This window comes from Rattus norvegicus, chromosome 2, assembly GCF_036323735.1.
Source record: "Rattus norvegicus strain BN/NHsdMcwi chromosome 2, GRCr8, whole genome shotgun sequence".
Classification (NCBI taxonomy): Eukaryota; Metazoa; Chordata; class Mammalia; order Rodentia; family Muridae; genus Rattus; species Rattus norvegicus.
Window position 1 is genome coordinate 175,929,199 of NC_086020.1, and position 14,961 is coordinate 175,944,159.

A 14,961-nucleotide genomic window follows, 5' to 3' on the forward strand; every position below is an offset into this window, starting at 1 on the left:
GGAGTTGTGTATGTGTTTAGTAAGTGGCAGTCGTGAGCCCTCTACCCAGCCAGCAGAGCTGAGGGTGTAGGCTTTAGAAGATGGACAGAGTGGTGTGGACAGATTGCAGCTAACACTCATTTCTCTTCTTTCCCTTTGACATGCGTCTCCCTCTCTCCCAACTCCCCACTTTCATTCTGTTGTGTTTCCCTGTCTGCTGACTTCTTCTTGCTATTTGTTACTGTCCCTGTGTCCCTGAACTCCAGCCCTGGCAGCCCCTTGCCCCATGTGGGTGCTGCTCTCACTGTCACTACCCACCCCCACATCAGCATCAAGTCAGAACCAGTGTCCCCAAGTCGTGAACGCAGCCCTGCACCTCCTCCACCAGCTGTGTTCCCAGCTGCCCGCCCTGAGCCTGGCGAAGGTCTCAGCAGCCCAGCTGGAGGATCCTATGAGACCGGGGACCGGGATGATGGACGGGGGGACTTTGGGCCCACACTAGGCCTGCTGCGCCCAGCCCCAGAGCCTGAGGCTGAGGGCTCAGCTGTGAAGAGGATGCGGCTGGATACTTGGGTACTGTAACATTGCCCTTCTGTCTGCCGGTGTCTGCGTCACCCAGGGATGCCCCACATGCACATGCCTGTTTTCTTTCCCACCTGAGGCCTTGTGGCCAGGCATTTCTTTTGGGTCAGTACTCACAGCCCTCGACCCCCTCCTTGCAGCATTGTTCCCTGCTCAGTGACCTCCAGCTAGCCTCACCCTAGAGTGTGACCCCTGGGGAGAGGGGTGGGTGCATCCTATAGGCCACACTGCCCCTCACACCACCTTCTCCATCTCCTTTCTTCACAGACATTAAAGTGATGGTTCCCACTCCCATCTCTCAGCCTCCCTGATGAAGAGTTGACAATCTCACCGCCCACCCCTCCCTGTCCTGGGCTCCTCCCGCTCGACCCCACTTCCTTTCTTCTGCTCCATGTCCTGTTGATGGTTACATTTGTGTATAATTATATTATTATTATTATTATTGTTATTATTATTATATTTTTAAATTCAAATTCTCGCTTTAGAGAGAGGGATGCTCTTGCCCCTTTCTTGCTCCCACCATTTTCACTGATGGGGGACTCTCTTTATTGCGGGAAAGGGGGGACACTTTGCACGTTGTACACATATGCTGCAGGAAGGGGGGGAGGCGGTAGGCCTTGGAGAAGGACAGGTGCCGAGCCCTGCATGTGGAGCCCTCCCATCCCATTCCCAGATAGACGTAAAGAACCAAAAACTACCCAACAACAAAACCCAGACAGTGGACTGAAACCCAAAGCTGGCTTGATGAGGGGCTTGTGTCTCGGGATATAGGAGGAGGTGGAGTTTCTGCTTCTGGGCAGTTCGTGGCTAATACCTATCCTGGTCCCTTCAGCTTCCTGCATACATACTGCACTCACTGATCCTGTGTGCTACACCCCAAGATCTGGGTGATAGAAAGGCTGCCTAGGATTCTGAGGCCAGGGCAAGGGCTTGAGGTAGGAATCTCTAGAAGAAACTGTGGAGAGGGACAGCTGTAGAAAGAGAGCTGAGGAGGACAGAAGGACTGGGTGTGATGACTTGGGACCCTACCCCCAGCTTTTCCTTTAAGATGTACAGTGCAATAGCGCCCCATCCTTCAGCCTACCCCAGCCCTAAAGAAAGCTGGCCATGTCCTGGGAGAGTTGGGAGATGACCTTAAGTGAAGTGGCTCCAGGTGGGCCAGAGTCATCCTGGGGCACTGAAGTCAGGAGGCCTGTCAGGGGCTTTGTGCACCTGTGTCCAGAGAGTACACACTAGGCACATGGCATGGTCTGTGGAGCTAGAGGCTCCTGTAGATGAGGCCCCTAGCCCTTCCCCAGGCCTCTGAGCTCCTGCCCCTGCCCCACCTCCCAGCTCTCTTTATGCCCCTTGTCTCGCTACCTCCTGTCCCTACACCTCCAGGCCACATCCCATACCTGCCCTCTTGCTACTGTAATTGTAAATAGAGACCTTTCAAATGTTAGTGGTGTAACAGTCCAGGAAACTGTTGTGTTTGTTGTTGTTGTATTGATATGAAATGAGATTCTATTTTTGTCAAAGTATATTGTAATAATAATGACTCAAATGGCCCGTCCTGTACAGATGAGATTCTTCTGCTGTGTTCTTGCCTTCCTCTCCCAGACTCATGCTTTGTGGCCTCCTCAGTGGGGCTGCAGCAAGACCAGGGGCAGTGGAAGCATTGGGTCCTTGGGCCTCTTGCTGGATCTGAGGTCAAATTGGAGGGAATAGTCTGCCCCCTCCCCAGCCTGCTCTCTGTCACCATCCCTGCCCTTCCTCTGCTTTCCCACCCAGGAAAAGGGGATGGGAGACAGCCACACCCCCTTGGAGCTCCCTCCCAGCCGGAGGGTAGAGTTAGACAAGGCTCAGTGCTGTAGTAAGATGGTCTTTGCCCAACTATGACCCAGCCTTTTGTAGTATTTGACACTTGATGCAGGGAAGGAGCCAGAAGCAGAGGGGTGTGAGCATGCTCGTGGGGGCGTATCTGGGTTCACCCTGTATTTATGTGTTTGTGTGCAGCTGTGCGGATGTACCTTTGAGTGACTCAAGCTCCAAGGGCCTCTGTGTCTGTGAGCTGGATGTGTTTACAAGGGATAGGCAGCTTCCAACTCTGTGGCTTCACTCCCCTCCCTGGGCTGCTCTCAGTCCCAAAACATTTTACTAAAGTTTGGGGGAGGGAGTGCTAGTCGGCCTTCCTCTTCTCCCCACAGCCTACCTCCACCAGGGCTTCACATTTGGAGCTCTGCCTCCATACGGCTGTCCACTAGCCCCACCCAGTCACAGTTCCATCCCTGGAGTTCTGACTTGTTTATGGAGCCAACTCAAGTTCCTCTTCCTCCTGGGAGCTTTGCCTTCCATGGGGCAGGGACCGTCCCTTACCCAGAGTTTTGCCCCCCTCCTCAGTTCCTAGAGGGAAGTTTTGAGACTTGCTTACGGCTTTGAAAGAAGCCAGGGTGTAGTTCTGTGCTCCCCTTGAAGTAGCTGGCACATTATAGGCCCTTAGTAAATGCTGAATGGGTTGATGACAGGTGCTCAATAAATGTGGAATCACGGCTTCATCTCAGGCCTATCCTTCCTGGACTGAGTTTGGCCACCATTATACACACAGCTGGGGGTGAAGCCCCTATAGTTCACAGTGTGCTATTCAACAGTTTGCCATCTGCTTCCCGAAAGCAAACCTGGCTTGTGATTGCCGTGTGTGTGCGCGCTTGCACGTGGGTGTGTGGGTGTGTGGGTGTGTATCACACACACACACACACACACACACACACACACACACACACACACACACACGAGTTCCTATGTGTCTCTGTCCCTGACAGTAGGGGCAGTCTATGAATGAATATGTGACATTTCTGAAGTTCAGTATCTCCAGGTTTCTCCTGGGGCTATGTAGGGGCTTCTGGCTGGCCAGGTAAATGGATCCCTGGGAACCCAGACCTCAAATGGGGACTTACTTTCTTCCTCTCACAAGCCAAATTTGCCTCCTATCCACTCCCTCTACAAAACTGGGTATTTGCCAAAGTAGCCTCTGGCGTCATCCAGTGCCCTTCCCACCCAGGTTCCCCTCCACTTTCAGGGATAGTGGGACTGAGGGCCACCCCCACATGCCTCAATGGAACACATTTCCTCCATCCCCAGCAGTGTATCCACCCATCCCTCCCCCACTCGAACAGGAAGGAAGAAATGCACCTTCTCTTGCTCATTATTTATTTGTTTGGAGAGACAAAAATGATGGGAAAGTATCTAAAAATCTCTCTCTCTATTTTTATGCGACTCTCTGGAACCCCCTGTGGGGGAATGTCAGCTCTCCTGAAGGCTGGGAGCTCCTCATTCTGCCCTGTCTGCCTCTACGTAAGCGGAAGGGATGGGACATAATGGGACAGGAGGGCTGATTCCCAAGGAGAATCTGAATTCTCTACCCCATTCAATCCCAGAAAGAGGGAAGAAGGGAGGGATGGGGCCAGCCAAGAGCTGACCCACCCCCAAACTTGACAATCACCCACACTCCTGACTCCTGGGTCTTGGGTGAGTCCAAGTGTGTGGCTGTTGATTTGTTTTCATTATTTCTTTCTGTGCTGTACGGTGATGCTTTCTAGTATTCTGCACATTCAGAAAAGTCCTCGAGATTCTTACGAGTTTGGTTTGAAAACTCTTTCACTATATTTGTTGTAAAGAGGTTTACTATTAAAAGAAAAAAGAACATGTTTCTGATACCTCAGTTTGGGTTTTGATTTCATTGGTGCGGCGAGTAAGGGGAAGAAAACCTGGTGTGCCTGGCAGAACGAGTGATGATCTGGAGGGCAGACTGTGATGTCAGGTCTCTCAGGCACTCTTAAAGCAGAGGCAGCCCCAGAGCTGTGGGCAGTTGCTCCAGGTAGAAGCCTTGAAAGTGATCTTGCAACATGGGAAGAACAAATGTTCCTAGGGTCAGATCTAGCCTTCCCACTACAGCCAGCCATTCTTAGCAGACTTCCCCTGCTCAAGAAAGGGTTAATAGGATGTTGTTCTCTAGGTGGGGACTGCAACTCCGTTGGTAGAGTGCTTGCCTAGTTAAGTCTCCAGTACCACATAAAAGCAGGCTTGGCAGTGCACACTAGATGTTCTAGATAGGGGCAGGAGGATCAGAAGTTCAGTCATCCTCAGCTATGCAGGGACCCTGTCTATAAGAAAAAGATGTTACTATCCTTCCACAATGGCCTCCTGCTATCTGCCTGTTCCCACACTGAGTAACCAATAGAAAAAGGCAAGTAATGTCATGTGGTTTCAAATGGGAAGGGTGGCTTCTGTTTCTCGATATCTGCCCTAATATTATGCTATACACCAGCTCCGTGGAAAGCCCACATGCCAAGGACCAGTGGCCTCCTACCAGCTGCCATTTGAATGAGGTCATCTCCAGCAGTATAGTTCTCTAACTTCTCCAGACATTGCACCAGGGGAGAAGGTACAGGTAAGATGTACTACCCCAGCTTATCCTCACTCATGGGAAAGACTCTTCTCCAAGGTGGACTCAGAATCCAAATTCTTATAAACCCTTTCTGCTCAGTCCCTCTCCCAATTGCCTCAGTCTGTTTTGCCTCCTCTTCCTTCCTACCAGTAGGTATCACCCACTGGGGTCTGGGATAAGCCTTACTGTTGCTCACAAAAACTTCTCTTGCCTGTCTCTTCCGGTGTTTTTCCCAGCCCCTGTATAGTTCAATGGGGTCTTGGAGTTGGTTCTGGCCAGTGCACTAATGAGCTGTAATGTGTGTCCCTTCTGAAATATAGGTAGTCCCCCTGTCTAGGTGCTGTTTTTCCCTGAATTGAGCATAGTGGAAGAGTAGTCAGTGTGGAGGGCCATGGATCAAAATCAGCCTGAGTTGGGGGTCTGACGCCCTCTTCTGGCCTCTGCGAGCACTGCATGCATGCAGAACACCCCCATACATGTGTATTTATCCTCAGGCAGAACATCCCCATACGTATTACTTAAAGCAGTCTGGGTTGCTGAACTGCCTCAGGGTGGTGTTAGGACCAGGAGAACTTTATGTGAATAGAAATGAGACCTGCACTATGAATCACTACACTATCCTAGCCAGAGTGGTTTGTGTCCCACTCAGTCGGGAGGCCCTGATTGTTTAAAACCCTTGTAGTATGTCTATGGACTCTGCATAGTCCAGAGTGTGGTCTAGTTCTGACACTTGCTGGATGTTCCTATACAACGTGAACAGCTGCCTATCTCCTTTAATTACACCTGCCCTTCTTAGGCAGGTTGATAATCTTTGGCTCTGTTGATAATCTGACCCCTTTGTGGTATTCCATAGCTCACCACATAAAGTGCAAAAGCCTTGCTGGTTCTCAAGGCCTTCAACAGGCCAATACAAGCCCCCTTCCAGGCTCAGTCCATGCCGTTTTTGGACTCTGGGTGTACACCAGAACAGAAAGGAAATCAGTTGGTTCTTACTGCTAGTAGGAACAGGAGACAAAAGAACCAGCAAGGGCTGGAGAGATGGCTCAGTGGTTAAGAGCACTGACTGCTCTTCTAAAGGTTCTGAGTTCAATTCCCAGCAACCACAGGGTGGCTCACAACCATCTGTCATGAAGATCCGATGCCCTCTTCTGGTGTGTCTGAAGACAGCGACAGTGTAATCACATAAAATAAATAAATCTTTAAAAAAAAAAAAACCAGCAAAAACTGGGCTTGCGAGATGAGAGACAGGGAACATCCACTCCAAACTAGTGGTCTGGGAGGTATCTTAGAGAAAGGGCTTGAACTGAACATTTGAAGGTGTGTAGGAATTTGCTAGGCATATGGGGCCTTATGGAAATCAAATATTGGTGAAAGCCAATGAGAATATCATGTAGAGCTGAAGTGATAGGCAGAGGCCATGTGAAGGGCCTTCCTTAGCAAGTGAGACTTTCTTCTCTACATTGTAGGTCTCCAGAAGAGTTTAGGTAAAGAAAAGACTTAGAGGTAAGCCAGGAGCTGGATGACAGACAAGAGAATGGGAGTTCAGGGCAGCCTGGGTTTCACAGTAGGACCTATGTCAAAATGAACACAGAAAGCTAAAGTAGGGCAGAGACACGTGCCTACAGTCCCAGCATGGATGAGTTAAGGCAGGAGGATCAGGAGTTCAAGGACATCTGGATTACAGAGTGAACTGCAGGGCAGGCTGGCTTACATAAGATCTACTTCAGAAAACTGAGATAGAAGAACATTTGCTAGCAAAACTGACAGCAATGCATTCTCTCTCTCTCTCTCTCTCTCTCTCTCTCTCTCTCTCACACACACACACACACACACACACACACACACACACACACACACACACACTCACACACATCAGGAGTCTATCACAGGGTTTCTTTTCCTTCCTTCCTTCCTTCCTCCCTCCCTCCCTCCCTCCCTCCCTCCCTCCCTTCCTTCCTAAGGCTGTTTGACACAGGTTCTCTCTGCCCTCCTGGAACTCACTGTATCAGACTGGCTTTGAATTTACAGATTCAAAGCAGAGGCAGTTCTGCTTGCCTCTACTAGGATCAAAAGCGTGCACCACCACAACCGGCTCATGTGGCTTCTTAAACTTTGCTTCCCACAAACCTCTCTTCTGCTGAATTCATGTTCTCTATATCCTGAACGTGAAATATACAAATCAAACATCTGCTGGAAATGACAAGTTCCTATTTGTGTATGTATGTGGGTGCAGCCGGGTATGAGGGCCAGAGCTAGGGTGGCCTCTGTCGCTCTCCACTGAATCTGGAGTTCGTCCTTTTAGTCATACTAGCTGACCACAAGTCCCAATCCCTCTGTCTGTGTCTCCCCAGTGTGGGATTACAGGCACTGACAACCATACCCAGTTTTACCAGTTTTGCTGTAGGGGACCTGAAAGCATACTTATGCTATCTCTATATACCCCCAAATTTATTTTAAATAAAATTCTGTAATATGCATAAACTATCTGATCTATATTTATAATCTTAAATTATTGAAGATTAAAGCATCCAGCCCAGCTAAGACTACATGAGACCATGTCTCAAAAAGAAACTTAAGCAAATTTTCATACTAATGAGATAAATTTATTTTTACATAAAGGCTGGGTATGTGGTGCATGCCTTTAATCCCAGCACTTGGGAAGCAGAGGCAGGTAAAGCTCTCTTGAGTTCTAGGCCACCTTGATCTACAGAGTTTCAGGACAGCCAAGGCTCAACAGTAAAACCCTGTCTTAAAAATCTAAAACATCGGGCTGGAGAGATGGCTCAGCCGTTAAAGGCTAGGCTCACAACCAAAAATCTAAAACATAATCAGTCAACCTTGGCTGATTATTTGACAGTTCTCCATGTAGAACTTCTTCAATATTTTTCAGAACTATAATTTGATTTAATACTTGTCAATACTGAGTATGCTGCTTCCCATATAGTACAAAATGGCAGGTGTGGCCTGGTTGGTTTTGTCAACTTGACACAACCTAGAATCACTTGGAAAGAGACCTCAGTTGACGAACTGCTTCCAGGGGCTGCAGAGATGGCTTGGGGAGGGACAGGGATATAGCTCAGAGACCTTGCCCAGCAAGCAGAAGTACCAGGCTCAAAACTCCACTCAGCACCTAAGACTTCAGAGGTGGTGCCACACACGTGGAATCCTAGGAGATGGGGGCTCAGAAGCTCAAGGTCATTCGCTGCTATAAAGTGAGTTCAGAGTAACAAGGAATACATGCACTTCTGTTCAAAACAAAATAAATAAAGTGAAACCAACCGAACATTCTAACACCGTCCCAAGGATCTGAAAGAATGCTGACTGGAAACTGGCTAGGGAATGACAGTATCTGGCATGGTGCCTACACAAGACAAATGAGAGACAATGCATGTTTTTGTTGTGCTTTTTACGTGATTTTACTTTCTTGTGTGTTGGGGGGGGGGGGGGCGGCGGATGAATGGAGGCCAGAACAGGGCATATCAAGTTTATTGGAACTAATGTTACAGGAAATTGTGAGATGTTTACTTGGGTGCTGGAAACAATTCAGGTCAGCAAACATTTTTTTTGTTGTTGTTTATTTTTTGTTCATTGATGTTTTGCTTACCTGCACATCTATGTAAGGACAGTTGGGAGCTGCCTTGTGGGTGCTGAGAATTGAACCCAGGTCCTCTGGAGAAGCAGTCAATGCTCTTAATCACTGAGCCCCCAGGACACATTCTTTTTTTTTTTTTTTCTTTTTTCTTTTTTTCGGAGCTGGGGACCGAACTCAGGGCCTTGCGCTTACTAGGCAAGCGCTCTACCACTGAGCTAAATCCCCAACCCCCCAGGACACATTCTTTTTTTTTTTTTTGGTTCTTTTTTTCGGAGCTGGGGACCGAACCCAGGGCCTTGCGCTTCCTAGGTAAGCGCTCTACCACTGAGCTAAATCCCCAGCCCCCCCCAGGACACATTCTTAATCCAGCATCCCTTCTGGTTTTCTCAGGACACACATGTGTACACACATGCAATTTTTTTTTTAATAAAAAATACTTCCAAGTTCTTTTTGCAGCTTCTTTCCTTTTTAGCTAAAGGACAAACTCCTTGAGTACTGCCATATAAAATAGAACTAGGGTGTGGGTCTCTTGGACTCAGCTATCAAGGTCGGTGGTTCTTAGGCGCTATTAGTGTTGTCTAATTGCTAATACCAAGAGGCCAGTGGTACTGTGTTCTGACTCATCCTTAAGTTCCATGGGCTAACTTTTCCAGCCTTGTTTGTGATTGTGTGGGAACTTGTTCAAGGAACAGCAGATGTGTACGGAACCCAGGCGATCCCACCTCAGGCTCTGGACTTCAATGTCTGCAGCATAAAATCACTCACTACCTGGACGAAGAGGAAATCCATTCTCGTCGTATTTCACGGTCTTGGGTCTCAAAAGTAAGAGGTAGAGCCCCATAGCATAGTTTACAGTCCCCCTTCCCCGCCCCCACCGTGTTCTTTCCACACAGCCTAGCGCAGCTCCTTGGTAGGTTTGCAGCAGGTCAGTTCCGGCCTCTTGGGTGAGTCAGATTTACCCCTTAGCCCTGTATGAGCTCAGCTCCACCTCTCGGTCTCTGTCCAGTCTCGGGATGCGTCTCCACCCTCACAGGATAGCGTCCCAGGACTGCTCCTATTTAGGATATGAGCTGCCACGTGCCCAAAGCATGCTGGGTGCCCCTGGGGAGGGGAAGATTCTCAGAAGGCAGGGCCACGAGCCCGCCACGCACCGCCCCCGCGTAGCCCGCGGCTTGTTCCGGAGACCGATGAATTGCTTCCGGGTTTCAAAACCTCCATTCTAAGGGGGCGGGTATAGAAGGTAGGCCGTAGAGTGGCCTAACATCCATTTCCGCCCGTTCTGCCCCCGGAGGTGTCGTTGAGCGATTGACTGCTTCTCTCGGGCTTCACGAGTGGCAGAACATGGTCCCGAGCCTCTGACAACGTTCCACCGCAAGTGGAACAAAGGCCTTTAAGCCACGCCCGGCGCCGCCTGCGTTCGGTGGGAAGTAGGTAACAAGGCTCATTCCATTGGCCCTTCCAGTGAGTGATGGAAGCATCGGCCAACTGCTGCCTGCACAAGACGCGTGCGTCCTCAATAGGTTTAGCACTAGGAAAACTACAAGTAAAACAACTGCTTTCAGCATTCTCTCTGGGGCTTCCAGAAGCTGCGCATGCGTAAAACACCATTGTCAACTTCCTGCACAAATTGAGAGAATTAGCACCTTCGGCCCTGTTGGCAAATTTACTGAGATTGACAGCACTGCGTAAGATCTGTCATTGCCTGGGCGTTCCAGAAGGAATCCGGCAGGCGAATGCAACGATTTGTCACTGTCAAAACTGTTAACTACAAAGCTCACGCCGAAAAACTTGCGTGATTGAATTATAAAAAAGGAGAAAAAAAAAAAAGTCGCGGGGCTGGAGATGTAACTCTTGATAGGCTCCCCTTAGCATGTACAGAATCCGGGGTTCGACCTTGTGTGTGCGTATAGTGGCGCACGCCTGTAATTCTGGCACTTGGGAGGTGGAGTTTGAAGAATTAGAAATTCAAAGCCAGATGACTTAGTGAGTTCAGGCTATCCCGAAATATATGAGACTCTTGTCTTAAAAAAAAAAAAAAAAAAAAAAAGCCGTAAACGATTTTGTTTTGGGAAGTACTCACAGATGCCCTCTGCTCTAATGGCCACAGGTTGGACAGGCCTGTCTGTATTTTCCTGTCTTCTGGCGGTAAGCTTATTTATAGCTTGAGAGCTGTTGGCCTGAATCTGTGCAGACACCTTGCTATAGTAGTAAGAATATTTATTTAGAGAGTGTTCCACAGCTTGTCTTATAATCTTTCTCTCAAGAGGTCCTCACATAACCCCTCGATTGGGATGGAGTTGTAGCTTAGTTGAGAGGTAGAGCAATTGCCATTCTCAGAGTACAATGGCCATCAAATCCCATAGACAGGTCACAAGTTGAGGAATAGAATGTTGGAGTCCCAAAAAAGACTGTCAAGGTGGAGCAGCCAAGAGGCCCCATCTCCCCACCCAGGGGTCCTATATTGTTAGGAACTACCACCTTGGTCACAAAGACCTTGTGTCAAAATGGGATTTATTTTATTTATATAAGCACACTATAGCTGTCTTTAGACACAGCAGAAGAAGGACTTAGACCCCATTACAGATGGCTGTGAGCTACTGTGTGGTTGCTGGAATTGAACTCAGAACCTCTGGAAGAGCAGTCAGTGTTTTTAACCACAGGGCCATCTCTCCAGCCCAGGGTGGTTACTCTTAAAGGAAGAGCATAGGCACAGTTAAAGTCAGAGCACTGGAAAGATAACTTTGTGCCTGGGATCTAAGAAGCATGTGAATGAACTGAAGACAGAATGAACAGGTCGTACTGTGGCGGGGTGGAGGGGTGGGGGTAGGGGTCAAGCCCAGTGAGCAGGGAAACCCCAGCATCCTGCAAACATCTGAAATTAGCTCTTAAAGTTTCGAATATAACAAAGTAATAGAACATTGGCTGGGAGGAAGAATGATAAAGATGGGATGTGTTGACAGTTACCTGGAGAGAGCTGGAGGATGGGGTACAAAAGATTGTGATTTCAAGGCTGGCCTGGACTGCAAAGTGAGTCCAAGGCCAGTCTACTGGTTTGCTTTTCTAAACTTGTGGTAATACATTCTAACCAAAAGCAGCTTGGGAAGGAATAGTTTTATTTCAGCTTGCAAGTTAACATCCATCACCAGAAGAAGCCAGCCAGGAACCTGGATGAAGGAACGGAAGTGAAAACCGTGGAGACACACTGCTCACTGGCTTGATCCCTGCCTCATTTTCAGCTATTGTTTTTATGCTATTTTAGAGATTTGCTTAGGAACTGGAGAGATGGAGACAAGAGCACTTGTTCTTTTGGAAGTTCTGGGTTCAGTTCCCAGCACCCACATGGTAACTCACAATCAACCATAACTCTAGTTTCAGGAGATCTGACAGTTTTTTGACCTTCATGGACAGCAGACCCGGAAGTAATGCACAGACATATGATGCAGGCAGAACACACAAACACACAGAATAGATAAATCTGAAAAATAAGAAGTGTATTAAGTGTATGTGTGCCATACACTTGCAGGTGTGAAGTGGAGGCCAGAAGACTGCATGGGTGCCCTGGAACTGGAGTTGTAGGCAGTTGTGAGCCGTCTGATGTGCATGCTAGGTTCTCTCCCAGGGATCTCTAAAACAGCAGTGAGTTAACTACTGAGTCATCTCTCCAGCCCTAGGTACTTTTTTCCTATCTTTCTTTTATTTAACTTGCTTAGTTGATGTGTCTGCTTATTGTGGTGCTGGGAATAGAACTCACAGCCTTATCCATGCTAGACAAGCATTCTGCTGTTTAGCTACATCCCCAGCCCCCCAACTAACCCACACACCAGTCTGATGGAGGTATCAAGACCTTATCTCAAAGTCTCACAATGAGTTAGACAAGGTGGCACACACCTGTAATCTCAGCAGAGTGAGTCCAAGGCCAGCCTGGGCTACATAGCAAGTGTTTGTTTAGGAAGAAGAGAGCTGGAGGATGTCTTAAATGTTAAAGAGTACTGGCTGCTCTTCTGGAGTATCAGGTTCAGTCCCCAGTACCCTCATGGTACTCCACAGCCGTCTGTAACTCCAGTCCCAGAGGTTTTGACACCTTCTTCTGGCCTCTGCATGCACTTTGCATGCACATGGTGCATAGACATACATGCAAAACAACCATGCACATAAAATTAGAAAAGGAGAATAGTAGAATGCTTGTCCAACATTTGTCAGTGCCTGTGTTTAATTCCCAATTAATGAACAAGTAGAAGCCAGAGAAAAACTTAAATAAACGAAAAAAACAAAGAGTGTGAAATGTTCACTGTAAAATCGGGTGCTGATCCAATGTATTGCCCTCTCCATCCTTGCAAACTTGCACTCTGCGATGTTTGTAAAAGCTCTCAGAATTCTGTTGGTGTGGCCAAGTGATAGAGTTCATCCGGCATGCCGGGTGTTCTGGGATTCCTGCCCAGGGAGAGTGGAAGGAGAAGGTGGCAGCAGCATGGGTTTATTAGAGCAGAGGGAGCCCCGTGTGTGCTGCACTTGGTTTATAAAGCATTTCCAAAAACAGGAGGTCCTCACACATGCAATATTTTTTTGTAGATTTATTTAGCTTTATGTGTTTGAATGTTTTTTCTGAATATGTGTATATGTTCCATATGTGTGCCTGGTGTCCATGAAGGTCAGAAGAGGACCTGGAGTTGGGATGGTTATGTTGTCTTTTGCTACTTTGTGGGTTCTTCTTTCTTCCACCATTCTCCACCTTTTCCCCATCCTTTCAGCCCCCTAACTCTAGATAGAGAGAAAAAGGGACAGAAAGGAAAGGAGGCAACATTATTGTTAGACTACTTCCTGATGATTAGGGGGACATTGAGTTCTTTGGGATGAGTTTGATCTTTGCTGTCAGGATATCTAATTTCTTATTTCTTCTTTGTACACAACTACTTTTTTTTATTATATATAAGTACACTGTCACTGTCTTCAGACACACCAGAAGAGGGCATCAGATCCCATTATAGATGGTTGTGAGCCACCATGTGGTTGCTGGGATTTGAACTCAGGACCTCTGGAAGAACGGTCAGTGCTCCTAACCACTGAGCCATCTCTCCAGCCCCTGTACATGACTACTTAACAAACCATGACCAATTAAAATGAACAACCCACCTATTGGGGCTCTAGCATTAATAGTCCCTCTAAAAAGTCCCTAGATTTCTAAATGACACACAATTGCAGAAACTCTCTACAGCTGGCAAAAGTACACCTCTATAGAGCAAGAGGCAAATCACAGTCATCTACTATGGTCAGTCAGAAGCAAACCCATATCCCCCACCTGGGATCAAAACAAAAACACATTCCCATAATATTTCTGTGTTTTCAAAGGAACCACAACTCCAAAATTGTTGCTGCAGTTGTGAACCACTGGGTGGATGCTGGGTTTAGAACCCAGGTCTTCTTAAGAGCAACAAGCACTCTAAACTCTTCAGTCCATACATAGATCTTCAAAAAGGCAAAAGAGGGGGCTCTGGACTCTTACCAGATGGGGGTACAGGTAAGCACTAACATAGGCCACAGCCTTCTTAGAATGTGTTGCTTATGATGGGGCCCCACAAGACTACCGTGTTCACAAATGTCAGCGAGTCAGGCTGAAATGCATCACTGAGGGTCTCCTGAGAGCAATTTTTGAGAATCAGTGGCTTATGCTGCCCACCCGTTTTCTGCCTCCTCTGACAGTTTAATGAAATGCTAAAATAGAGAAGGAACAGTATTGATCTCTGAGGTGAAGGATTGATTGGGACAATATTAATGAAGTTGGCAATAGACCCATTTCTCTCTTAGAGGTGGAAACTGACCTTGGATGGGAATGAGTTGACAAGCAGTGGTAATTAATAAGAAACGTTGGAAAGAATATGTCAAATACAATTCACTTTATTGCTTACCATCTTTTTTGTAGAAGGAGGAAAAGGTAAAAATCTTTCTAGAACATGCCTACAGGGCATATAGAACAATGGAGCAGTGGTTTTAGGGAGTAGAAGGGCTTAGTGAGTTTTGTTTTTTAAGACAAGTCTCTCTATGTAGTGTTGGCCGTCCTGGAACTTACTATTTAGGCCAGGCTGGCCCTCAACTTGCAGAGACCCTATGAGTAGCCCCTGCCTCCCGGTGCCAGGATTAAGGGCATGAGCCACCACGCTCTGCTGCCTACTGAGTTCTTGACTGAAGGGAACGTGCAAGCACGAGAAATTGGTAATAGTAGTGAGGTGATGGTTGATGGGCTAGAATTCCTGATCACTGGAAGGACCCAGAAGGCTGAGGTTGGTCCTGAACACTGATGTTCCTACAGTAAGCTGTTCTACTGCACTCATTCCCTGGTGCCTGCTCCTTTGCCTTCTGTGCCAGAGATGGTAGGCACTGACTGTGGTGT

The 14,961-nt window shown here is 47.7% G+C and overlaps 1 protein-coding gene across 11 annotated transcripts in view; it reads left to right on the forward strand.

Annotated features, from left to right (window-relative positions):
• Window positions 1-4,253, forward strand: part of Mef2d (myocyte enhancer factor 2D) — a 29,120-nt gene extending 24,867 nt beyond the window's left edge. For 7 of the 11 annotated variants that reach the window (XM_017591127.3, XM_039103204.2, XM_039103206.2 and 4 more), the window contains 2 exons: window positions 246-552; window positions 829-4,253. In XM_017591127.3, the coding sequence (XP_017446616.1) occupies window positions 246-552; window positions 829-840 (319 nt within the window). In that variant the 3' untranslated portion in view covers window positions 841-4,253. 11 annotated transcript variants of the gene reach the window in all.
• The last annotated feature ends 10,708 nt before the right edge of the window (window positions 4,254-14,961 follow it).